Source organism: Astyanax mexicanus, chromosome 19, assembly GCF_023375975.1.
Source record: "Astyanax mexicanus isolate ESR-SI-001 chromosome 19, AstMex3_surface, whole genome shotgun sequence".
NCBI classification, from domain to species: Eukaryota; Metazoa; Chordata; class Actinopteri; order Characiformes; family Acestrorhamphidae; genus Astyanax; species Astyanax mexicanus.
In genome coordinates, this window is record NC_064426.1 from 34,878,742 (window position 1) to 34,905,170 (window position 26,429).

The 26,429-nt window shown below is 36.5% G+C and overlaps 2 protein-coding genes across 2 annotated transcripts; both read left to right on the forward strand.

Moving 5' to 3' along the window:
• Positions 1–293: 293 nt before the first annotated feature.
• On the forward strand, positions 294–15,980 carry slc35b1 (solute carrier family 35 member B1). The gene is made up of 9 exons (XM_049468201.1): positions 294–933; positions 3,007–3,110; positions 3,210–3,340; positions 4,530–4,560; positions 5,080–5,240; positions 7,041–7,167; positions 11,287–11,393; positions 13,237–13,390; positions 14,777–15,980. The coding sequence occupies exons 1-9, from the start codon at positions 812–814 to the stop codon at positions 14,827–14,829; spliced, it is 990 nt and encodes a 329-aa protein (XP_049324158.1). The 5' UTR covers positions 294–811; the 3' UTR covers positions 14,830–15,980.
• Positions 15,981–21,362: 5,382 nt separating this feature from the next.
• Positions 21,363–25,409, forward strand: ndufa4a (NDUFA4 mitochondrial complex associated a). The gene is made up of 4 exons (XM_007234682.4): positions 21,363–21,541; positions 23,352–23,440; positions 23,899–23,959; positions 25,067–25,409. The coding sequence occupies exons 1-4, from the start codon at positions 21,500–21,502 to the stop codon at positions 25,121–25,123; spliced, it is 249 nt and encodes an 82-aa protein (XP_007234744.1). The 5' UTR covers positions 21,363–21,499; the 3' UTR covers positions 25,124–25,409.
• Positions 25,410–26,429: the final 1,020 nt, after the last annotated feature.

Genomic DNA, 26,429 nt, shown 5'->3' on the forward strand with positions numbered 1-26,429 from the left:
AAACTGAATATTATAAAAATGTATTGGAGTAGAGTACAGATACAGTTCTTTAGTACTTATGTACAGTAGTGAAGTAGATCTACTAGGTAACTATATATCTCTTCTGTTTCTGTGTTGAGGAAATCAGACAATTTTTCCGTATGAAAATAATCAAACATTTATAAATTGTAATTTTGCCCACTTTTTTCCATATGAACCCATTTATTTTGGACTCCCTCAGGAGCGCTCTCTGGTTATTTAAGAAAATCTGGAACTCTTTGTTAAGTGGGTGTTCTCCTCTGTAGACGGTCTCTGGTCCTCCACATGAAATGAAAACATTCAGCCTTCACTTGCTGTGTGGTCTACAGTAGATTAGAAGAAAAGGGACTATAGTGCCTTTATTAAGATATTTAACCCAGCTAACTAACTACTGTAGTTAATTTACCTATAGGTAGAAAATCAGTGTTTAGGTTTAACACAGGAGCAGACAAATAACTTAAATAGACAGCCTTTACAGGATGCTACAAGACACATGATAGCTATTCGAGCTCTATTGAACTAGTTTCAGTAAAGCACAGGTAACAGCTGTCTCTCTCTCACATTTCTCAGGGTGTTTTATATGTCAGGGATCATTTATCTGAGCTGTTAAGTAGCGCTGCGGGCACAGGGAAACCCCCCTGCCCTCATCCCCGCCTAAAGCTCCTCTCACCGCGGCTCCATTTCCGCACTCCACACAGCCGGGAGAGTGGAGCGGGACGCGGGCTTACGGGGTCCCCCGAGCGGATCGGCGACTGTGGCCATCCCGGTCTTACCGGCGTTACTGGACGACACTATGGTTGCGGGGAAAGGCGCGGTGAAGGGCTCGCTCTGGCAGAACGAGAGAGTGCGGTTTGCTGTCTGTTTCCTCGGAGTTTTCATCTGCTACTTCTACTACGGGATACTGCAGGAGACCATGTGAGTTACTGAGAGGCTCCAGCCGGCCACTGAGATTTAACGTTAGATATAACCCAGCTACAGCTAGCCTAGCCTAGCTCACTCATAAAGCGGTTAGCTAACTCTAAATCTAGCTATTTTAAAGAGCTGTGAGGAATACTCTTACATATTTATCTAGAAACCTGACAGCTGGTAGTTAGTTAGCTACTGAACTAATAGGTGAATCTCAACTGATTCCATCCTCCCTATGTAGTGGACTGAAGTGTTAATATACAAATACATAAATAAATACATTATAGAAATACGTAAATAAGTTATGTAAATACAGAAATAAATAAAAACAATTAAATACAGACCTAAAAACAAGTACATGAAGAAATATGAGAAAAAAACGTAGAACTGTTTTTAAAAAATGAATACATAAATGTGGAAATAAATCATTAAATACACGAAGAAATGTTGAAATACATAAATCAATAAAGGGAAAAAAGGTGGAAATAAATAAATATCTAAATAAATGGAGAAATTTTGAAATAAATAAATGAATAAATACATATATGTAGAAATGTGGAAATAAATAATTATAAAAAATAAACGAAGAAATGTTTAAATAAATACATGAAGAAATGCAGAAACATGTAAATAAATGCAGAAATAAATAAATAAATGTTGGGTTCATGCATGAAAATATGGAAATAGATTTCTGATATAATGTTAAGTGTGTTCTTTGTTATGACAATGTATTTATTAGATTATTTATTTATCTTCACAATTATTTTCTGCATGTTTTTTAAGTTATTTATATATTTTTTATTCATTTCTATGTGCATTTATTTATTTATTTATTTATACTTATGTTATTTTTCGACCTCCATACTGAACTAGGTTGGGCTGCATTTAACAATTATTTTGATCTGCGGATTATTAGTCAGATTAAAATGATTTTAACCATTTTATTTAATAAACCAAACTCTTTTTTTTGTACGAAAGTTGTTTAGGATACCGTACAACAATAGGCCAGTTTCACAATGCCTATATATTCAATAACACTGAAATTTACTACATTAAAAAATAAACAAATACAAGCAAAACTAAAAGAAAAGGACAAAAAGTGAGATTCAAATAAAAGTAACAAAGATTTAAAGTATCAATGGATTTATGACTATTTGTTTCTTATGTTTTAATTAGTCAAAAAGTTACCAAGGTGTGCATATAATTATAAAGGCTTGAATAAACAAATGTTTAGAATGACTTAAAAATAGAAACATCTCTCCACATTGCATGGTTGCTTAAGATACAATACCGGAAGGCCTGTACCCAGAAAAGTTTGGTGCTTTCCCTGGTGAAACAAAACCAAAAAAACTTGGCCATGAACATTGAGTCAAACCTGTGATTTGAGTTTGAACTGGGAAAGCACCAAACAGACATGGATGGGTTTTTTAATAACTGGAAATTGGAAAATCAAAAATCCCTGCAAACAGAGAGAGGTTCCTCCAAGACTGAAATTGAACTGTACTCTAATAGATCCATGACTGGAAATCTCAATACAGGCAATTAATTCTTTAAATACCTAATACTGACAGTGAGACAGGTATGTTATTTTAGTAAGAGTTGGTAAAAGAGAAAGTCTTGTCTTTTTTCACATCTATGACCGGCTACTCCAAATTCCCCTTTATAATACACATGGGACACTACTCGCAATAGTCCTACATCACTACACCACGGTAGTGTCTTATTTCAAAATCCTAGCACTGTGCCCTTTGTACAAGTGCTGTAGATGTCTGGGCTCCAAATTTAGAACGGCATAGCTTGCTCATCTTATGCTGTGGAGAATACCTGGAAAACTACTGTTATAGTCACATATAATTATTGTGGTTAAATTAACCATCGGTTTCCCTGCCTAGGATGCACACTAATGACACTCCTAGTTTATAACATCTAAGTCTGGCCTGCAGGGTGTTGACCTTTTCTTTTAAGCTCATTTGAGAGGAGCATGATTAGATTCTACTGTTGTTTCAAGTTACAGTTTGGTTTGTTAAGGTTGGAAACCTGTACTAGATAAGCACCTCCCTCCAACCCTTTGTTGTGTTTCAGCACACGAGGAGACTACAGCCAGGGGGAGAAAAAGGAGAAGTTTCGTTATGCCACCACTCTTGTCCTTATCCAGTGCATCATCAGTTCTGTCTTTGCCCGAATCTGTGAGTCATCCTCTCATATTACCATTCACCTCCCATTTTTTCCTCATTGGTATTCATTCTCTCTCATTCTTCCCTTTCTCATCCTCTGCTACCGAACAGTGATCCAGTTTTTTGAGGGCTCCAGGCCAGACCACACGCGGAGCTGGCTCTATGGCGTGTGTGCTTTGACTTATCTGGGGGCCATGGTGTCCAGTAACTCTGCTCTGCAGTATGTCAACTACCCCACACAGGTTAGCACTCTATTACTCTTTAAAGTCTCTGTGATAAAAGATTCAATTTAAATATTCATTATAGTCAATAGTAGGGGTGCACAATATGGACAAAAAAAAAGGTGTAATATCGAAGTGGAATGCGATAAATTAAGATCCTAAATTAGTTTAGGCTCCTTAAAGGTTTGTTGGCACATGGCTGCTCTCATTTCTCCCAGGCTATGAAGTAGTTTGCAGACACACAAGCTTGCACTGCAAATTTGGCTGGCATCAGTTACCCTCATAATATGCACATCAACTGGTGTTCATTGTCTACTGTGTTCAACTGCAACTACCTCTATTACACACTACAGACTGTACTTTTATACTTTATATTTTATTGCATTTGTATTTTTATAAGTATTGTTTAATCATGTCCTTCCATAGTAACTTTTGTGTACTGTGTATACCCGCTGCCCAAAATTTCCCCTCAGGGATCAATAAAGTATCTATCTATCTCTATCTATCTAGTTTGGTGTGTGCATTCACTGTGGACCTCTACCTCACTCTGAGTGCTTTTCCAACAACAACAAAAAAACTCTGGTTATTGAATCAGTTCCATTTGGGTTTATAAGAATTGTGATGCTTTTCAATGAACCAGCTGTCAAAACGTCATATCATACGTCATCAACGGAGGGCGTTGCACAGCAGCAGTGAACACACTTTGCGCTAAAGAACACAGTATTCTTTGGTTCTCGCTGCAAACGAACATTCCTGGTTCTGAAACCTACTTTTGTTGGTGGAAAAGAGACGAACCCTGAAAAATTAGGTTTGTGAACCAGAACAGTGTTGGTTCCACATCAGAATCTGCCTTGCTCCTCCAGCCTCGTTATGTCATGGGCCTTCAGTCTGCAGAGCATGAAGAGCTCCCTCTCCAGGAGCAATTTGAGTTTTGCAGCTCTTTTAATGTGTGTATCATGAAAAATCATATTGTGACAACGATGAAAATACATTTTTAATAAATTATCTTACAGACTTAGTCATAAGACTTAAAGTAATGAATCTGATTAAAGATAAAATCTAAACTTAATTCAACACTGATTTAAAAAGGAAAAAAAAGTGATTGTAAAATGAGCCTGGCCTTAGTTATCAGGAGATGCTGTGAAGGTACCAGAAATAATTTTATCGTATTTGGAATGATTTCTCTGTTATTTCTGTTCTTCTGTTCTAGGTATTGGGGAAGTCATGTAAACCTATCCCAGGTAAGTGAACAGTTCTCCAGGCCTTTTAATGCTTACACACACACACACACACACTATTAGTGTTATTAACTTATAATAACATTTTCTTATACATGTATCTTGTTATGCATGTTTTTAACTCACAGACTTATAACATGCTATAAATAGCACAATTTAATAGTATTTTAATAGATTTTAGTAGACAGTTTTTACTGATTTGTAATAGGGTTAATAATGTCTATTACTAGGGCCAGGCAACACTCATGACAACTGTGTAGTGCTGCTTGACCCAAGTCATATTTTTTATGTACAATCCTATAATGTTTTTCTAGCCTCAGTCCACATGCTTCTTTCACTTTCAGCAGATATTATGTATCTCTAAGCTTGTCCAGAAATGCATGTATAAAGTGTGTTATGTGTCATTTAGAGGTGGCTTAAAGCATGAATTTCACTAACCCTAACCCTGATTGTTGGGGGAGCCCAGAAGCAAGAAGTACCAGTTCCCAGTAATGCTGATTTAATGTGCTTTTGGTTCTGTAGTGATGATCTTAGGAGTGACCATTCTGCGGAAGAAGTACCCCATGGCCAAGTATCTGTGTGTGCTCCTGATTGTTACTGGTGTGGCACTTTTCCTCTACAAACCCAATAAGGGCTCCACCACCTCAGATGAACATATTTTCGGTTTTGGAGAGATGCTGCTGGTGAGTGTAAAGCACTTGCTTTCATTTTTTAAAATTTTTTTTTTTTATTTTTTGCTCAATAAAATGAATTAAGCAATTTTAGTCACATCTATTTTAGTGACAAATCTATTTGATCTTTGCCTGTAATAGAGTTGGGCAGTTTAACTGAATACCATATATGGCGGTATTAGAACATTTTAATGGTGTCTTAAAACAAGATTTTTTTTCCCCCCAAATATGACGTGTCTGATGTGTCTAATTTCTTTGGTTAATACAGACCAAAATAGCTCATTCATTCATGTGCATTTAGGATGGCTACAGGATAGGGTGCTCACTAAAATTGAGCCACTTTCTTAAAACGGGTGGGGGGAAAAAAAAAACAAAAGACCACTAGTTTTCTGTCCATGTCAAAGCCAAAGCCACTGAATCTGCATATAAGATTCTATAAAAAAGCAAAGTGATTAAAAATGTGCATTATTACAAACATTATCAGCCACCAATATTATTATTATTAAAAAAATGCTTAGGTATGTATATTTCAGTTAATATAGGGAATTTTAAGAATAAATTAAGGTAGTGGATAATAGCGGATCTTTCTAATTCCAGCAGATCTTGTTGCTGGGGCGGGTGCCTAGATGCATTAAAAATAATTTCTTCCAATGTCAAACAAGTCCTGGATATTAATCTACTCACATCTCTCAAGTTTGGTGCTTTCTCTACTGAAACAAAACCAAAAAACTTGACAGTGAACATTGAGTCAAAACTGTGATTTGTGTTTGAGCTGGGAAAGCACCAAACAGATATGAATGTTTTTTTAAGAACTGGAAATTGGAAATTGGAAAATCCCAGCAACCAGAGAGAGGTTCCTCCAAGACTGGAAGTGAACTGTCCTCTAATAGATCCATGACTGGGAATCTCAATATAGACAATTAATTCTTTAAATGCCTTATACTGACAGTGAGACAGGTATGTTATTTTAGTAAGCGTTGGTAAAAGAGAAAGTCTTGTTTATCAGCCACCAATATTATTATTAGTATTAAAATAAATGCTTAGGTATGTATATTTCAGTTAATATAGGGTATTTTAAGAATAAACTAAGGTAGTGGATAATAGAGGATCTTTCTCATTCCAGCAGATCTTGTTGCTGGGGGGTGCCTAGATGCATAAAAAATGAATTCTTCCAAAGTCAAACAAGTCCTGGATATTAATCTTCACGCATCTCTCCACTATAGTGCTTTAGTTTATTTACAGTAAACCTAGATTTACAATGTTTTGATTGAAGTGGCTGATAATAGGGGAATAAAAGGCTTCACTCACTCAGAAACGAGATTTTATCACCAGTACTCCGGTTAGTTAAACAAAAAGAGCTGTACTGAGCTGTCTGACCTGTCTGGCGTCTGTGAGCTGATGTATCGGAACCAAGTCGCTATGCTTTCCTCCAAGCGAGCTGGCTACTCATCAGTGCTGCATCAGCAGCAGCATGCTTCAGTCTTCACCCTCCTGGTGTTGGGGCATCACTAGTGATGGGGGAAGTCCTAATTAGTGGGTTGGATAATTGGCTAAGCAAAGTAGGGAGAAAATGGGGAAAAAGTTAGAAAAAAAATTAATATAAGTGGAGTTTAAGTGTGTGAAGTGTTCACTTAGTCTGTAAACAAACTGAATGTTGTATTTGATTATTTATCAGTGTTAAAAATCCTCAGTAATATTTATACCACAGTGATGTTTTGACATGGAATGACAGTATAAATACCACCCAACCCTAGTCTATAAGCCTTTGACTATTTTGGTGTCAGACCTGTTTTGTGTTTCTTCCTGTTTTAGCTTTTGTCTCTTACCTTGGATGGTCTGACGGGCGTGGCTCAGGATCATATGAGAGCACGTTTCCAGACAGGAGCCAATCACATGATGCTGAACGTGAACCTGTGGTCCACGCTGTTTTTGGGCTCGGGTATGTTACTGCAACACAGGAGAAAATATTTAACATTGGTGATTGTGGGGTAATTTACCAAAGCATGACTTGAAAGTGTGACTTATGAAAGTTTAGAATTGACAATATATTAAAGTGTACTTGAATAGTTGTTTCAGAATTACAAATATATAGCTCTGGAAAAATTAAGAGGCCGCTTCAGTTTCTGAAGCAGTTTAGGCAGTATATTGTCATTCAGAGCATTTATTTGCAGAAAATGAGAAATGGCGGAAATAAAAAAAAAAAAGATGCAGAGCTTTCAGACCTCAAATAATGCAAAGAAAACAAGTTCATATTTATAAAGTTTCAAGAGTTCAGAAATCAATATTTGGTGGAATAACCCTGTTTTTAATCACAGTTTTCATGCATTTTGGCATCATGTTCTCCTCCACCAGTCTTACACACTGCTTTTTATGCCACTTTATGCCTTTACTCCTGGTGCAAAAATTCAAGCAGTTCAGCTTGATTTGATGGCTTGTGATCATCCATATTCCTCTTGATTATATTCCAGAGGCTTTCAATTTGGTAAAATCAAAGAAATTCATCAATTTTAAGTGGTCTCTTATTTTTTTCCAGAGTTGTATAAAAAGCAGCATACATAAGGAGGTATATTAGAAAAGAATAAAGTACTTTAATGGGTCAATGGAGGTGAGCGTACCCTTGGGCATCTTCTCTCCTACCTTAACATGTCACACCTTTAAGTAGTTATATCTTTATGCGAATTATATACAAACCCAATAGGATCAAATACATTTGAATAGAATTCATCAATATGACTTCATCAGCAGTATCCAGTTAACAGCTTGTTGACCAGCTCAGATAATTTGATCAGCTCCAGCCTGTCCAGCAAAAAGACGACCATAAGTTCTTATCATGGAGTTGTTTAGCTCTGTGTCCTCAGTTAGTCCCAGAACACTCTGACCTTAATGATATCTGTGTCATTGTGACCCTCTAAATTATCATGTTATCATTTAGAAAAAGGATATGTTTAACAAACTACCCATGCAAATATTTTCTTTTCGAAATTAAATAATAAATAAACAGTAAACTGTGTAGGAGGTGCAATACTATGATTTTTTAAATTGATTTTGAAAAGTTTTGAATATGTAGATATTAACTCCTAGCTTGTCCAGAAATGCCCGTGTAAAGTGCACTCTTGTAAGGGTAAAAATCTAAGGGTGAAGCCAAGAATACCGATAGTCCCATAATGTTGCTTTGGCAAAAAAAAAAAAATTCTTTCTTTGAAGGAAAATGTTTTTTTAATAATTACAGTTTTACTTAGGTACCCACAGAGGCAAAGTCTGCTAAAATTAGAAGGGAAATGTGTTTAAAATAGACCAGAAAATAGACGTTCATTAATAGTGAGCTTTATAGTCTGTCTAAACGCATGTGGTTAAAATCTTATTAGAATACAGATATTAAACACAGGAAGTGGTTACATTTAAACAGAGTCTAAAGTGAGTCCTATCATGTTCTAAACCATGTTACTTGATTTGTCTGCACTGAACAAATAGAAAGAGCAGCACAGGTGGTCTCAGATTCTTTTTAATTAGGGTTTTTAAACATCTTGTCTGTTTAAAAACTTTATTGCAATGCATGTTTTGTATCATTAAAAGGTCTGTAAGCATTGTGACTGAATGCTTCTTTAAGATGATGTTCTTTAGGTGTCTGACTGCCCTCATGCCTGCTGTCTTATCTGTTCTTCAGAAGGGGGAGCTATTGCTCCAGCGTATTTGCAGCTGTAGCTGTGGGTTTGGGTTGTGTTGAAGGCGGTGTTAAAGGGAGCAGCCCCGCTGGTGTTAGGCAGCTGGTCAGACGGTCTCGGCAGGGCCGGAGAGGCATCTGTTCAGCCGCACGCTTTTAATCTTTCAGCTCCTCGCACTTTAATCTCATCACACACTCCTGGGGAAAAGAGATGGAGATCTCAGTGTGACTGGCCCTGTTTAATAAAGTTTTTAAAGAGAGACTCAGCGGCATGCAGACGGAATAGGAAAGAGTTGCATTGCTTGCAGGATAATAGATTGAATATGAGCGGAGGAAGCGGTTTATTCAGATTAGCATAGAATTCATTGCTACAAATTAACAAATGGAAAGTGCTGAAGTGTTTTTCTATTCATAATGCCAGTCCAGACATTTTGCCTACTATAGTAATCATCATGTCTTAGTTTTATGTGTATCATCAGCAATAGGGGTGGGTGATATGGCTCTGAAATAATATCACAATATTTCATGGTATTTTTGTGATAACGATACTCTTGGCGATATGACAAAACACTGAATTAAAAAAAAAACAATCAAAAATACACAACTGCAACAAAATTAAATGAAATTTTATTATTGCATACGATACGATTTGGCACACCCCTAACTGAGAAATTAAAAAATACAAAAGTTTTATCTGGGTTGTATCAGAAGTCAATGATCCAGAATGTCATTATCCTAAAGATGCACTCCAAATATCTCCATATATCTACAATTAAAATAAAATCTACTTTATATAGTAGATATATAATGGGAAATGAGAACAGTGTGGAAAAAAAAATAGTACCCTGGTGTGATAATTGGGGTGGGTAATATGGCGCGATATTTCAGGATGAAATATCGTTCACGATATTCAAAAATGTCGGCGATATTATCGCTTACGATACGATATGGCACACCCCTAATCAGCAACATAAATGAATTGCAATGTGTGTGTTATGTGATTGAGGCTTCAAACTGAATGAAATGTGAGGTTAAAGGAGAATAGCCCACCTGCATTTACCCCACCTTACCGAAACAGGTGTACAATGCTAGTGAACTAATTAAAATTAATTCAGTGGAAATGCATGAGTTCCAACTGTTGCTAATAATATCTCTTTAATATTCATACATTTCAACAGAATTAATTTTGCATTATAATTTTATAATTTTATTTACCTATCCTATCTATTCGATCATTATCCTGACTTTTTATTTATTTATTTATTTGTATTACACTCCCTGTGAACTTTCAAAGTTTATTCCTTGTGTTCTTAGTGCCTCCTTTTAAATGCGAGGGCCCTCTGAATTCTGGAGCCACTTTGAGTTTGTGTTAAAGTTGTTAATGGTGTAAAATAGTGATTTCTTTGCACGAGCAAAGCTATGCCCCCATCACTAGCATTTTAAGCCTGTTGGAAGCATTGTCTAAAACCACTGTATTATGGAATTGTGGGGGAAATGTAGGCTATCTAACAAATGTTTTGTATTCGTCATCACGTTTCACTACACCTCAAGTCCATTTCACACCGGATTTCTCCTTTAACAAGATGATTTAGGGTCAAAGCAATATAATTAGGCTGAGCTTGATTTGAATAGTATTAAAATAGAAATGCAATTTTCTTGTGACGAAACACTTTAGACACCCTGATGTTTATTGCTGCTTCTTAAGATGTCTAAATTTGGCACAGATGATTAAAACATCACTAAGAGCATTTTTTTTGGAGGAGCCTGTCTTTGGCTCTGTTTACATTACATGGTTGAAGAGACACAGAATAGATTTTTTTGTATGAATGTAGCACAGATATTTTCAGGGCTGTGTGGAAATGTTAAATCTAATCTTTACAAATTACATTTGAATCACTGAATCAGATAAATACAGGCAGATACAGGTAACTACTTTAATGAACATGATCAGTCAAGATAGCGGAATCCCTGTTTTAGGTCAGGGCATGGTGACCCATTCATTTTAAAAAGAGCTCTCTGGGGCCTTCAGAAAGACAGTTGTAGAGGAAGATGGGTCTGGGAAAGAATTTTAAACGATTTTTAAAGCCTTCACTGTCTGAAAAATATATTTAGGCTAAATATAAAACGACTGCCAACATGGCCAGCTTAGATCGATACATAAAGAAGACTCCAAGAATCCTAAAACCACATCATATAAAGGAAAAATGGAAAATATTGAAGTACAGGATTTTAACAGTACCTTAGAGCACTTATATCAGATAAATTCTTCCAGCACTGAATCAGAGCAGCTTGTCTGTGTCAGAGCTGTAGACTGGAGAGATATTTTATACCTTTAAATAGTGTGTGTGTGTGTGTGTGTGTGTGTGTTTGTGTGTTTGTGTGTGTGTCCTCTTCCAGCTGTGCTGTGGACAGGTGAGGTGTGGGAGTTTTTGAGTTTTGCTGATCGCTACCCCAGCGTCATCTACAACATCATGCTCTTTGGCATCACCAGCGCTCTAGGACAGGTACTATACATCTCTCTCTTTCTCTTTCTCTCTTTCTCTCTCATTCTTTTTCTCTGTCTGTTTAACTTTTGTCTCACTTTCTCTTGCTCTTACTCTCTTTTTCACGCCTCTTCCCCCACTGTGTTGTTTTCTTCCATCTTTTCCATGGTTTTCTCCTATTTGTCTTAATTCTGTCATTGTTCTCTCTCTACCTTTTATTAGCTCTGTTTTTCTTTTCTATTTCTCCCCTAGTTTTCCCTTTTTTGTTTCTCTCTAACCTGCTCTCTCGCTCCCCACACTGTTTCCTGTTTCTGTCTCTTTGACTGTCTAGCTTTTTCACACTCTTTCTCTTAGTCACTCCTACTCTCCCATTTTTCCACCACTGTTTTTTCTTCTATTTGTCTTCATTTACTCTTTGTCTGTCTCTTGCGTTCTCTCTGTCCCTTTTTCTCCAATCTGTTTAACTTCTGTCTTACTTTTTCTCACTCTCTCTGTTGACCTCTGTGTCTCTCACGAACGCTCGTTTCCCCAATGTCTTGTTTTCTTCCTTCTTTTCCAGTGTTCTCTCCTATTTGTCTTTATTCCTTCACTGTTCTCTCTCTCTCTCCCTCTATTCCACTGATTTTTCTCTGTTGTTCTCTTCCTTGCCTTTTTTTGTAGTGTTTTTCTTGTCAAGCTCACTCGTTCTCTTGCTCTCTGTTTTTCTTCTCTATCTTTCTCTATCTCTTCCCCAGTTTCTTCGTTTTTTTTGTTTCTCTCTTACCCGCGCTCTTGCTTCACACACTGTTTCTTGTTTCTGTCTCTCTGACTGTCTATCTCTTTTACACTTTTTCTCTCCCAGTCTCACTTTTCTGCCACCATTTTTTCTTCTATTTGTCTTCATTTAGTCTTTGTTTCTGTCTCTTGTGCTCTGTCTGTCCCTTTTGTCCAATCTGTCTAACTTCTATCTATCTTACTTTCTCTCTCTCTCTATTCTCTCTACCTCTCCATCTCTTTCCCTCTATTTCACTGATGTCTTTTCTTCTCTTTCTCTCACATTCTCTCCCTCTTTCACACTTTTCTACCACCCTTTTTCTTCTTTCTCTTTGTTTAGTCTTTGTGTCTGTCTCTCTCTTTCTCTCTGTCCCTTTTGTCAATCTGTTTAACTTCTATCTATCTTACTTTCTCTCTCTCTCTCTCTCTCCCCCCCCTTGACCTGAGTCTCTCTTGTCCCTTTTTCCCCCACTTTCAGTGTTTTCTCCTATTTGTTGTAATTCTGTTTCTGTTCTCTCCGTCTCTCTCTGTACCTCTCACCCCTGTTTTCCACTTTTTTTACTCCCCCTTTTGCTCTCTCCTTCTGTTAGTTACTGTTTCTAGTCAAGCTTACTCGTTCTCTTGCTCTCTGCATCTCTTACTGTCTCCCTTTATTGACTCTGCATTTCTTCTCTCTATCTTTTCCCTATTTTCTTTCTTTTTCGCTTCCCTCTCACCTACTCTCTTGTTATCCATCTCTATCTGCTCGCTCACTCCTCCCCATTATAATCAGTTTCAACATGGATTTTTAGTTTTATTGTCCATGTCTGTACTGATGTTTTAAAGATCGTATGGTCATGAGAATTTGCAGCGAAGGCAGGGAAAAGGCATGGAAATTTATTGGTTAAAAAGTGTATAAGTGTATGAACCCTGCTTTTGCTTTTTCTTCTTTTTACTGTTGTTTTTTCACCCCTTTCTTCTTTTCTTTCACTTTTTCACTTCATTTGTCATGCACTCTATACTGTATATAATTCTGAATACAGTTAAACATACTCCTGTTGTTTACTAATTATCAATGCTGTAATAATGCACAGTCAAAGTAACAGCGTCCTCCTCCCCATGTTTCTGTCAGACTTTTATCTTTATGACGGTTGTGTATTTTGGACCTCTGACCTGCTCTATTGTCACGACCACGCGGAAGTTCTTCACCATCCTGGGCTCGGTGCTGCTGTTCGGAAACGTAATCAGCCCCGTGCAATGGTTCGGAACCATCCTCGTTTTCTTGGGTGAGTATTTCTGCTTCCTGTCTACCTCATTCTGATCTGGTATATTTTTAACAGTATTAAACAAGACAGAAAGGGGGAGGGGTTTATTTATTAATATTTTTGGAGCTGGGTTCTCACCTTTATCTTGCTGCGGATTTTTAAATCAGACCCTATTTGTGCCTCTGTTTCTTTTTCAGTAATGAGCTGTCTCCAGTCTCTTCTCTCTCTCTCTCTCTCTCTCTCTTTCTCTCTCTCTCTTTCTGCCGCTGCAGGTTTAAGGGCTTAGGTTTGATTGTAATCCTATTGTGCGTGAGTGTATAGGCTGTGCAGTAGCTTTATGAAGGGTCATATTCAGCTTTGTCTAAGACCGCTAATCTAGGATCAGTCTCCATTGGTCAGTTGGGATCTCGGAGAATTCCTTTCTTTCCAACCAGAATTTAACTCAAAAATACGTTTTTTTTTTTTTGTGCAGCACTTACAGAGTAAATATGAAGAGTATGGATATGTTAGATTATTTTATTTATTTATTTATTTTTTTTGGAAAGCATTAGGCATTTTCTATAAAAGCTAAGAATTCCTCTTTAAGTCATGTCAGACTTGCGCTTCTTACAGCTGGCATTGTCACAAAGCACTATCTGTGTCCAGTATTGGCAGTCATTCCCAGTTTTATCAATTTAGTCTTTTTTCACATAAATATCATACACGTTCTCAAAGAACATAATCAAGACTAATTAGGATTACTTAAAAGAGCAGAAGAATGCTTTAATTCTTTTAGTTGATTTGTGGTGTATAAAAACTGCAAGTATGTGACAACTGTGGTATTTCCATATACAACCCTGCCTCAGATGGAAACCTACAGATTTTTGTTCTACTTGTGAATGAAAAAACACAAAAACAAACGATAAGCTCTGCTTTTATTGGCTGGTTTATGGCACTACTGTGGGCTGACAGGACCTGCATATGGCATTGTTTGGAAAACTGAAATTAGTTTAAATGATGCACCATTTAAGGTGGAGCAGGAAAGTTAGCTGAAAAGCACTACTAGTTTTTTTAATGCTTGTTATAAATAAAATGGCAAAAGACATGGAAATTACACATTAAACTATGGCAATATAGTGGTTATTGTAAATTTTAACAAGAAAAATACGTTTGTGGGTTTCTTCACTGTGTGAAGAGTCATGTAGACCGAACTCTCCATCCTGCCCCTTCAGTCTAACAAGAATCCAAATACAGTATTCATTATATCCTTAGTTTTTACCATGCTAATCTGGTGGTAAATATTAGTAAATATTGTGTAAGTTTCACTTTATTCAGTTTAATATGAGCTTTTTTTTACACAGGCTGAAAGCTGTGGTTGAATGTTATTTTGATCTCTCTTTCTCTCTTTTTAATTTCTCTGCTTTTTAGGTTTGGGGCTCGATGCCAAGTTTGGAAAGGCACCCAAGAAGACTACACACTAAAGCACAAAGAGAATGCCTGAGCATATGAGTGTGTGAGAGTGTGTGTGTGTGTTGACTGGGTGAGCACACACACTTGTGTGCTGAACTCATAGACAGTAAACTTAAGAAGCATCTGTTTGTCAGTGCACTATTCCCATCAGTGGCTAATCTTAAAGACATTTATATATGACTTATTTTTATGGCATTGAATATACTGGAGTTATCTGCTAGCCTTGTTGAACAGGGACACTACGGCCCGTGTGCAGATCTCCACTCATCAGCCCCTGCTTGCACAGCAGCCAGGATTTGCTTTTAGGTTCTAGAAAGTAAAGGGACAGAGTATGAATTGTGAATGAGGAATAGTCAACATATTGCACATTCTCCAGCTTAGAACTGCATTACCCAGGGATCCTAGCACCATAGGAACATGAGCATTGCAAGAGAACGCCGAGTTTTGACCAGTCATTGTAAATTAAACTCAGATAACAGTTTTAGTCTTATTTCTGCTCTGGAATTTGTATCAATACCTCATTTTTAGTTCGTATCAAGTGTCCTGAATTAATGTTTTGGAATCATATTTTGTTTTCAGAACTGTAAAACTTGTGTTGTGTTCCATTTAAGAAAGATGCGCAGATGTCGGAATTTTTCGTACACACACAGTACTGTCCAGATTCTATCTATGGAGATGTTTGAATGCTGTCTGGATGCACAAAATACTGTATCATTTTTTATCAACTGTTATCACTAGCGGTGCTAACCTGAAACAATGCTAACAATGCTATAGCTGATATCTGATGAATGCTAAGCTGGAAGGCAGTCAGACATCCGAGGTAAATGAAACGCAGCTTCATTCATTCATTTGTTCATTCATTCATGAGTGTGTGTGTAAGTGTATGTGTGTGTGTTTACATGTACACGCTCCATCCAAGACCTACAACCAGTGTTCCGTTATGTCCACACAAACTAGCAAACCACACTCAGCCAGATTCTATTCTATTCTATTCCTGATGAAATTCATTCCGACCTGTTCACCGCAAATCTTTCATGAAAGACAAACATGGAACGAGTTTTCATATGTTTGCATTCATGTCTGTCTCGTTTACTGTCTGTTCAAATGTCATTTTCCTCTCCGTACATTTTAGAGAAAAATAAAAAAATGTTTTGGAACAATTTGTCTGGCTATGCGTCTCATTTTATAACTTTTTTTTTTGACCATCTCCAGTTGGAACTGTAATGGATGTTAAACTGAAAGGGACTCTGACAGGCTGCTGGGGTTTCTGTTGACCAGCTGTTGTATATAAACAACCGCCAAACATTGTGCGGGACTCTGCCAGCGCCGCCATGCTGTCCATCTGTCCAGAGAGAGAAACACCCCATCAGATGACATTAAACTTAGAACTTGGACACAAATGAACCCAATATGTGCATCATTTCTCACGTCCATGCTGAGTTACATAATATTAAACAGACTTTTAAACTGCATCCAACATCACAAACAGATGTGCTGAAAAAGCAATCCAGAAATATTAGCGTCCAAATCTGTACTACGCTTTCTGTTAAAGTAACTGAAGCTTCTACTGTCCAGGGAAGGATATTAGATATCTGTTATATTCTATTAGATTTTGAGGCAGATTTGTTGTGAGGATTTGATTGCATTCAGTGAAAAGAGCTTTATTGAGGCCAGGATGTTGGATGATCACCACCCCACATCATTCCCAACCTCCGTTACTCCTCCTATAATAATCATTCCAAAAAATGATGATACTCCACAGCTCCATAGCTCAGTGCTAATGTGGGCTTTATTATACCCCTCTTGCTCACACTAGATATTAGGCATGGTGTGAATAGGTTTATCTGCTTCAGAGAGTCTTATTCTACGGGCAATCCTAGACAAGCTGTGTATGAGTGTGCGCATTTATTTGCAATTAAAAAAGTAGATGAATTATTTGATAACAAGGGTTGTTCACAATTATTTGGACAAAGGCCTATGATTTATATTCTAGAGGAGAAGCCTTACACTAGTCTAAGGTTAAAACAAAGTAAAATATGGAATAAATGTCTGTCAATTATGTTAAAATCATCTATATGTTGCTGTAATTTACTGGATATTGTCCATAAACCAAGTTTAATGCTCATAATTAACAGAAACGGTCTGAAAATGGTTAAATCCACCCTGATTGTAAATCAGTACATATTTGAGAAGTTTTCACATAATCTGTCAAAATTAGGAATAATATGGAAATATTAAGAAAGGCTAATACTGAAAACAGTTCAGTTTTTTTATTTAAAAACTAATGCTGTATTCAAACATTCTTTAAAATAATGTATTAAAACAACATTGATCTCCAACGTCAGAATAGATTTGTTTGTGCACATTGATTTAACATTGATTATACATTCATTCAGTGTTATAGTTTTATATGTATTGTTTGCATTTAATACAGTGCCAGTCAAAAGTTTGGACACACCTTTTCCTACAATGTAAATGAATACTGAAGTCATCCAGACTAAAAAGGAATACATAAGGAACCACTTAATAACTTAAGTGTTAAACTTAAATACTATGTGAAGCATTTAGGTGCTCTTATCTGGAGAGCTGTTAACTTGTGGTTTCTGAGGCTGGAAACTCCGATGAACTTCATTATCCTGTGCAACAGAGATAACTCTTGATGTTCCTTTCCTGGGGTGGTCCTGATGAGAGCCAGTTTCATCATAACATTTATTGTGACTGCTCTTGAGGATACTTAAAGTCATTTCTTTACGTGATTAAGTAGTTTTGCCATAATATGGATTAGAACATTACTCAAATAGAGCTATTCACTGTATACCTGTAACTCTACCTCTAACAACTTTAACTCAAATATTTCAGCACAGCTGTTAACTGAAATTCCAGGTGACTCTCCCTCATGAAGCTGACTGAGAAAGATGTGCAAAGCTGGCATCTATGCAAGAGTTGCTAGTTTAAATAATCTAAAATGTAAAATATATTCTGGTGAGTGCAGAGGAGCTAAGCCCAGCCATTAAAAACATTTAAAATTAAACAGTGATTTAATGTCAGAATTTCAATATTGACTGATGATTCCTATTAAGCTATGTTAAAATAAAGGTTGTTTCTCACCATAAAGCTTAGAAGATGTAATGCAATCATAAAATAACGTTTATTCAACATTCTCTGCTTTGAGGGAACATACGCCACCATATATTCATATTTACTCTGAGCAAACCAGGTTCAAAAACTAAACTAAGCTCAACTAAACTAAAATAAAATGCGATGGGCGCACGTTCCTACCTCTGTTCGTTAAGGTGGAGTAAAATGTCAATCATCCGTTAATCACCAATCAGGGGCAGGGGCGTTTTAAAAGAGGCGGGGCCTCTTGTTTAATTCTACGCGGAGAAGAGACAGGTTCTTTTGCCCTCAGAAGAGCGAGTTTCATGCGTTATTGTTAATTTGCGTTTATTTGCAGTTGTTTTAATAGCGTTCTAGCTACTTTGCTAGCTCTCGTTATCACTCTTTTTTAACACATGTCCCTTTCAGACTGAAAACAGCTACACTCGGATTTAAAATCCAGTCAGAAGTTAGTTTGGTGCGGGTTCCTCCTGTAACGTTGTGTATTTTAGCTTTACTGTAGTCCGCTAGATTTGCTTGCTGTAATGTTTTTCTTAGTCTAGTCCTTAAAATACAGGCCAGGTGTGTTTGTTCTGTTTTTTTTTTTTTTTTTTTTTTTAGTTGTCTCCAGGATAAGACCATTACTATCATAATACTGTGTCCGTTTATATTTTAGCAACAACTTCTGTAAATAAATTGTTTTATCTTTTGTAGAGTCTGCTGATTCTTTGTCTTTATTCTCTCTAGAACCATCACCAGATCTAAATAAACATTTCACATTCATCTAATTCATATGTTTTCCTCACTGTTAACTGTTAATCTTTTACAGGGATGTTAATCCTTTTAATTGATTAAAATCACTGATTAAAAGATTAATTTCTCTTGTGTTCTCATCAATTCAAATTAAAGTGATTTGTCCCATTAAAAGGGACCTTAGTCTATTTATTTTTTTGAAGTTTGAATCGTTTTCCAAATTGATTCAAATGTTTTCCAGATTTAAAACTTTTTTTAAAGTAGTTTAAATCAGTTTTCAAAAAGATTGTTTTAAAATTTTTAATTTTTTTTTAATGTTTTTGAAAAGATTCAGCTCATTTCCAAAAGTAAGTTGGGTCCTGACACCTTTTTAAATGAGATGACACGCAAAAAGTGTTTTTAAAATGGTAATTAATGGTAAATAATTTATCAGCTTGGCCGTTTAAATTGATTACGACAGCATTAACATTTATTAATTCATTTTAACTTTGGGTTAAAGCTTGATTTTTAAAGGTGACAAATGTTGCTGTACAAAATTCTTATTCTTTGGTAAATAAATGTCCAAGACCATATACATTTTCTTTAAAGAAACACGTATCCTAATTAAGATGTTTTTTAAAAGGATGCAAATGTGTGAAGGACTTGAGTGTAGATCCATGAATATAAACCTGGCTAGTGGTCCTTTTGAGTGTGATGGTTTTTAGAGACAATATAAAATCAAGTTTAAAGAAGCTGTGTTTTATGAAAGAGAATAGGGATTAAAGTGGGTCAGATTGCCCTGCAGGCAATCTTTCCTGCCAACCTGTCACGTTTGTGACACGGCTCTAGAGTGTGGTTGTTTGCCTCTGTTTGCTTAACCAGGGATCTCTGCATAGAAAGGTTAATGCTCAATTGAGAGCAGAAAATGAAATTGTGGGGAAACAAACACGAGTGGGTGTCAGGAAAGGCAATCTGATTAAAGGAGTGAGCAGAGGAGAACTGGCACAGTAGCAAAACCGTACATTTCTAAAGTCAGCGTTTAAACAGCCTGCCCTCAGGGCAGCTTCACTCAAAAACTCTCTCTCCTCTTTCTCTCTTTTCTCCTCACTCAAATTTAAATGGTACAATCTTGGGTTGTACACTATATGCAATGTGTGCTGAAATGTGTAGCACAAATAAGTGCTGCATTTGTTCATATTTCTACAGTTCAAATCTTAAATTTCCTGTCATGGTTTCTAAGATCTGTACTGTAAATTTGCAGGCCAAGTGCCTCCAGGACCTGGACATATACAGCTCTTGAAACAAATGAGACTACTTAAATATTACTTTATTTAATTTAGCTTGAACTGCTTGAATTTTTGCACCAGGAGTGGCATAAAGTTATTCAAAAGCAGTGTGTAAGACTGGTGGAGGAAAACATGCCAAGATTTTGCCATGCCTTTTTTTATTTGTGGAGATACATTTTTCCAAAGAGAATAAACACATTTAAACATCACAATAGATTAAACAATACAGTTAAAACTAAGAATAACATCTTGCTTAATTAGGTTTTCTTCTTAATAAAAGATGAAACATGTACATACATAATCTAGCATATACTGTAGCAAGTTTAGGCAAATTTACATATATTCAAATCTATACACAAAAGGGAAAAAAGGAGCTAAGGAAATTTACATAATTCATTAAGACACATTTAATAAAGTGCACATTCACTTTTTTTAAAAGCTTTCGATTTTTTTGTTGTTGTTGACAATAATAGATTTTTTTTGTTATTTCTTCTTTTTTCAAATACAACAAACTCACATTCTTGCTTAGAAAATGTAATTGGTAAAATAAAATTTTATTAAATCAAATTAACAGAAGAAAAAAAAAGCCGGGGAAAGTTACATCATTTATAAAAACATATTTAATACAGTGCACATCCACTGTTTTGACAGCTTTTTATTTTTACATTCCTTACATTTGGCAGACACTTTTGTCCAAAGCGACTTACAATTATGATGTACATAAAGTAATAGAAGTTCAAGATTAAAAAGAACAAAACAAAAACATTTTTTAAACAGGGCCTAAACGAGGTAAAGGGAAAATATGGGAAGACATCTATTATTGTTGTTGACAATAAGAGATTTTGTTAAATTGTTTAGATTAGTACAGCAAATTCACGTTCTTTCTTAAAAATGTTATTTCTAAAATTATTTATTATTAAATCATATTAACACAGAACAGGAAAAAATACAGAAAAAGTAGCCGAGGTAATTTAAATCATTCATAAAAACACATTTTTATTATTTTTTAATTATTTTTTTTTTATTATTTTGCTGTTTACAATAATATATTTTATTTATTGTTTAGAAGCGTCTTAAGTACAACACATTCATGCACTCGCTTAGAAAATGTAAATGCTCAAATGATTTATAACTAAATCAAATTAATTAACTATTATTATTATTATTTATTTATTTTTTTTTTTTACACTCAAAGTTAAAAGTTTACTACTGCTCTGTGGTCTGTCTGCACGTACGAGTTGGGTGTCCGGGGTTTTGCCTTTTGGAAGGAACCCAGATAATGTTTGGGGTCACTTTTACTAAGTAGAAAAATTCTGGTTTAACCTAAAATATTATATTTAGCAACACACACAACAGTCTTAAGGAAAGTAAGCTTATTAAATACCGGGTAGTAGAGAAGGGTTTGGTGGAGACAGGCGGTGTGGGTGTTCTCTGGCTTGATTTCTCTCCTTATCTGGTGACGCTGGAGCTGCTACTATAAATCGTGCGCTACTGCTGGCGAGACCGCGGTTTAATCCGGTTACCTGAGTACAAGTTTGGGAGACTTTAATCATCTCGATCCGCTGCGATGCTGGGAACTGTTGCACGCCAACTTAAAAGCCACCCAGCCGTGAGTAAAGCCTGGAACTGCGCGGATATTCCAGTTTTAGTGGCTGTAGGGGCGCGTTAGGTAGCTAGTTAGCTTAGAAGCTAACGAGCTAGGGTAGGAAACCTAGCTAAGCTAACGTTAAAATGCTAAGGAATTCAGAGAGCTAATGTTAAATGAAGGCGTCTTTTGTTATTTTTCGTCAAAATTAGCCGAAAATATAAAATTTTAAACACTAATCTTAATAATTAAGGTAAGAGAATTGTGTCCGCTCAGAAAGGAGACGTTTTAGCCATAAACAACCTGCTTATCTATCGCCACAGCTGTGAAGTCTGAGCTGTGAACTGTGTGAGATGTCCAAAACAAGTGTCTGTCAGACGTACCCTGAGCTAGGTTAGCTTAAATGCTAACAAAGAGTTAAACTACTTATCTAAACTAGGGTAGATAAACGTATGTTGTCATTGGCCATCGTGTGATTTAACTTTAATTAATCAGTGAATTAGTTAATTTCAACGATTTGTACATTTTAAACCCGACTTTTTTTAAAAAGCGACTTTAAATCGCATTAATATTCGATTTATATTGTAACTAAGCTACTTGACGAGGCCCCCGGTCACGTGACGGCTGTTTTAGGACCTCAAGGACGAGCAGTGTAAACCGAGGACGAAGGGTCGCGCGCAGCTACGCAGAGTTTCACTTTAGTAATTTACAGGAGAATAAAACACGAATAAAGTACTTTTCCAGCCTTATTTACACGATACTGTTACTAAACTGTCCCACAAATGCGGCTTACATGTTTACTGTATAGGTGCCTCTCCTGGTTAATGTTTTTCCCTGTAACTTTTAAGTAACTAAAGTTAGCTATTGACTAACTAATAAACTAAACTAGAGTTTGATAGAATAAATTTCGCATAGTTAGCCTCCAAAATATTATTTAAATACTTAAAACGTTACCTAAATGCTTTACTAAACTGTTCCCTTGATTAACAAATTGTCTCTTAAGTTTCTCTTTAGTTTCTTGTAAACTGAGGGAATTGTATTAGTTAACAAGTTAGCTAGGTTAAATCAAATTTGACTGAAATATCAAAAATATAAAACAGCAGCAGCAGTATTAAGTGAAGTTTGTATTATGAGCAAGCCAAGAAGAGCTGTGTAGAAAACAAAATACAAAATCTAGACTAAAGACAGATCATATCAAACCTGAAAATGTGTATTGTTATACCCCAAATAGGGAAACATTGAGAACTCCTAATAACCAGTGTTTTTACATGGAGATTTTTTTAAAGTAGAAAATGGTGCAAAGCTAAATTGTAAATGTTTTTTTTTTTTCCTGAAAGTGGTATTGGCTACAATGGATTTAGTTTTAGGCCTCTTTGGACACTGATTTTTACTTGCTTTTGTCATTTAAGTCCATGGGAATTCAATACCTTTTAGAGCATTTTCCCTCCATTCTTTAAGATATTTTGGAGAGAAATAGAGTATGAGGGGAGATTAGTTTCTGTTGTGTTTTAGTTGGGAACAGTGGTAGGAGGCAACAGTCAAAAGCCGTGAGAACATTATGAAACAATACAAGAACCATCAAGGTGAAAAAGGTCAATTCTGATTTCAGGTTGACTTAAAACAATCAGTGCTGATAAAGTAAATAGTGTGGCTGTTTATTTATGAATAAGCCTACGTGCAGAAAGAGTTTATTCATCAACTATTTACATTTTAGAGACACAAGGCCCACATTTTATATTCTTGTACAGTTTTTCTGTTTGCTTTAATTATACTCTTGTAAAACTTATTTTTTTTATTGTAAGACATTTCCTGATTTATTTTGTCCTCTCTTTAGCTCATCCCCCTTTTCGTCTTCATTGGGGGCGGGTGCACAATGTCTTTGGGTTACCTGGCCAGGCTGGGAATCCGTAACCCTGATGTCTGGTAAGAGTCCACATTACATTTATCACAAATCATCCAGCTTTAATTTGTGAATGCGTTAAAAGATGCCATTTAGCTCAAAGGAGTTCAAATGAAGAGGCTTTGTTTTAAGAGAAGATTAAAATTATTTTTATTAATTTACTGTAAGGTACAGAAGACAGTCTGCCAAGTCTTGGTTCATGTTTTGACTTTAAACAGGGCTTTATTTGTATTCTGTTGCTCTGGCAAATGACCAGAATTAACTCTTACCTGAAAAGAACACATTAACAAGTGCACCAGTTCAATGGTGACTTTACTTTTTATGCACAGTTTAATTTGCTTCTTTTTAATATTATTTAGACTGGCTTGCCTTGTTTTGTAAATCCCTTGCAGTTAAAGGCATCAAGATACTCCATTGCACCTATTTATTTGTTCATGCATGTCTTCATTATTCATTCACTCCTTCACTCACCCATTCACAGCTGGGACAAAACGAACAACCCAGAGCCCTGGAACAAACTGGGGCCCACCGATCAGTACAAGGTATGATGATGATTATTATTATTATTTTTTTTTGGTACTTGTTTGTGAACTACTTTTGAATGTTGTGTCATGGGACAGGAGCTAGTATTGTATCCCATCATTTTTGCCACATCCCATGGAAGCTAAATATTACTGCAGTGACCTGGGACACATGCTTGTGTGAGGCCTCCTTTTTTTATATGGATGGGATTTTTGTTTCAGTTACTTGTTTGTTCGCACAGACAATTCTAGCCAGACACTGCTGGTCACAATCACTACTGCCCACTGTGCTGTCCACTGTGGGTGGTTATGCCTTCTCTGACCCATAACACTTTATGATCAATTTACATATGGAGGTCACATGACTTTTGGCATGGCAAAACAACTTTACAGAAGAACAAAAAAAGTGCACTTTCAGTAGAAGTCCTTATTTTTTTTCCTTGTTATGCTTAAATTTGGACCCAATGTAAACAAAATAACTGCCACTATAACATGTCAAAGTGTAAAAAGAAAAAACCCAGGTGATACAAGGTTTTTGCATGGTTGCGTTGATATATGCACTTTACTTTAGCTGCCCACATCCTGCATTAAGCTTTGCATACAGGAATGTTTTAAAGCTGACATTAAATATCTGCTCACATCTCAAGGTTTTGCTCTTTAGTGTATTCATTACAGTTATGAAAATTGGTGTGTGACAGCAAAGATGAGGGGGGAATTGTGCAGGGTATTCCTTGCTTTACTGGAAGCACTGAAGTGTTGGTAGTTATCTAAGCTTTGCACTGCTGTCACGACGCCTAAGGGGATCAAATTAAGAGTTCTGGCAGGAGCGAATGACCGTATCAGAACCTAATCTCCACTCTTAATGAGTTTAATTCATTAAGCCTTGCATAAGCTCATTTTATGCGAGCTCCGTTACTAGTCACAAATCTAATCAAGCAGTCTCCTTAATGCGAATTTGATACAGCGCCAAGTTAGACACTTAAACATGGTTCGAAGTTATTGAATTTCCCAAAGAGCTTGTTAAAGTAGTTGCTTGTTGATAAATTGCTCATTTTGTTTCTCAATCTTTGTTCCATGCCTATTTGTTGTCTGAAAATCAGCTCTGATTGTATCCTTTTGTGTGCCCAGTTCTACGCAGTGAACATGGACTACAGCAAACTGAAGAAGGACAGGCCTGACTTCTAAAGCGGCGTTATTCAGGGAAGCCTCCTGCTACACTGCTGCACCAAAGGCTTGAGTAAACAACTAAAAAAGAAAAACTATAGAAGCATTTCGCACACTGTTCTCCAGTGTCCCTTTCCCTGCCACGACATAAGCAAAGAGGCTAACCGCACAATTTTGTCTCTGCTCATTTGTTGAGTCCCCTTTTTTTAAATCTATTTGGGCTACGACCTCCTTGTACTTTCTCATTCTTTATGGTTGTCTACAGCAAAACAATAAAGGAGTCTTATCTCCCTTGTACAGAGAAAAATCATGGCACTGGGTCTTGCTTTTGTTTGTGTTTTGTGTGTATCTGTATGTCTGTTTGGAAGAAAGGAATGAACCGTGCTAAACATTCTCTTGCAATCTCGCAACTCAAAACCCATCCTGACGGTCTGGTGAGTACAGTTATCCCATCGGCTGAAAGCAAGAGTCAGGAAAGTCATCGTTCTAAACTAATTAGCTCTAGCACTGTCATCCTCTGTGGCTCCTACCAGTGTAACCTTTCAAAGAGAGCCAAGTGTGGTGCTATAATGGCTGTCTTCCAAGAGGCAGAATTGTACAGAAATGCCTGGAGTCCCTGGTGAAAGTACTGTAGTATTCTTAGCTCAGACAGTGAATGAGGAGCTGAATCCCTCCCCCGGCATGCTGTGTTGTGTTCCTGGACTTTGACAGGTCCCGGCAGCTGGCCAGTTCCGACATCTAAGGATGTGTGGTATGGATGACTCCTGCTGGTTTAAGATCATTTTAAGCATTTTTTTTCTGTTTAATATTGGTTGGTAGAAATGCATTGTTGGGGTGTGGATAGTGTGCTTAAGAGCTAAAAAACTTTTCATATTGATGAAAGTAGATGGTTGGGGTATGCAATCATATAGCTAAGAGAATGATTGTGACCAGTTTAAATTGTATCTTTTGGCCAAAAGATGAATATAGAGAAAAGTATTGGGACACCTGCTCATTCATTGTTTCTTCTGAAATCAAGACTATTAAATTATCCATATTTTATTGAAATAATTCCCTACTGCCCAGGGACTCTCAACGCCCTCAAACTCCTAACAATTCATGCTGCCTTGCCACGAACTCATTGGCCTCACTTACATGATAACACCTCACAACTTACACAGGTGTGGTTGTTTCCAAGCCATACCCTGAGGTAATACTTCATGATCAATTTACATACTGATCCCATGACTTTTAACACGTAAGTCTAAATTCTCTGCCCCCGCTCTGAAATGTTGTTTTTTTCTTCTTCTGATGGTTAGCCAACTACCGATGTTATGATTTATTGGTT

What these genes read in the sequence shown, in the direction of transcription:
- slc35b1 (XM_049468201.1), top strand. Translation starts at nt 812, where the DNA reads ATGGTTGCGGGGAAAGGCGCGGTGAAGGGCTCGCTCTGGCAGAACGAG. An exon ending in GGGATACTGCAGGAGACCAT is followed by an intron (nt 934 to 3,006) that starts GTGAGTTACTGA and finishes GTTGTGTTTCAG; the next exon opens with CACACGAGGAGACTACAGCC. An exon ending in AACCATCCTCGTTTTCTTGG is followed by an intron (nt 13,391 to 14,776) that starts GTGAGTATTTCT and finishes TCTGCTTTTTAG; the next exon opens with GTTTGGGGCTCGATGCCAAG.
- ndufa4a (XM_007234682.4), top strand. Translation starts at nt 21,500, where the DNA reads ATGCTGGGAACTGTTGCACGCCAACTTAAAAGCCACCCAGCC. An exon ending in AACTTAAAAGCCACCCAGCC is followed by an intron (nt 21,542 to 23,351) that starts GTGAGTAAAGCC and finishes TCCTCTCTTTAG; the next exon opens with CTCATCCCCCTTTTCGTCTT. An exon ending in GGCCCACCGATCAGTACAAG is followed by an intron (nt 23,960 to 25,066) that starts GTATGATGATGA and finishes TTGTGTGCCCAG; the next exon opens with TTCTACGCAGTGAACATGGA.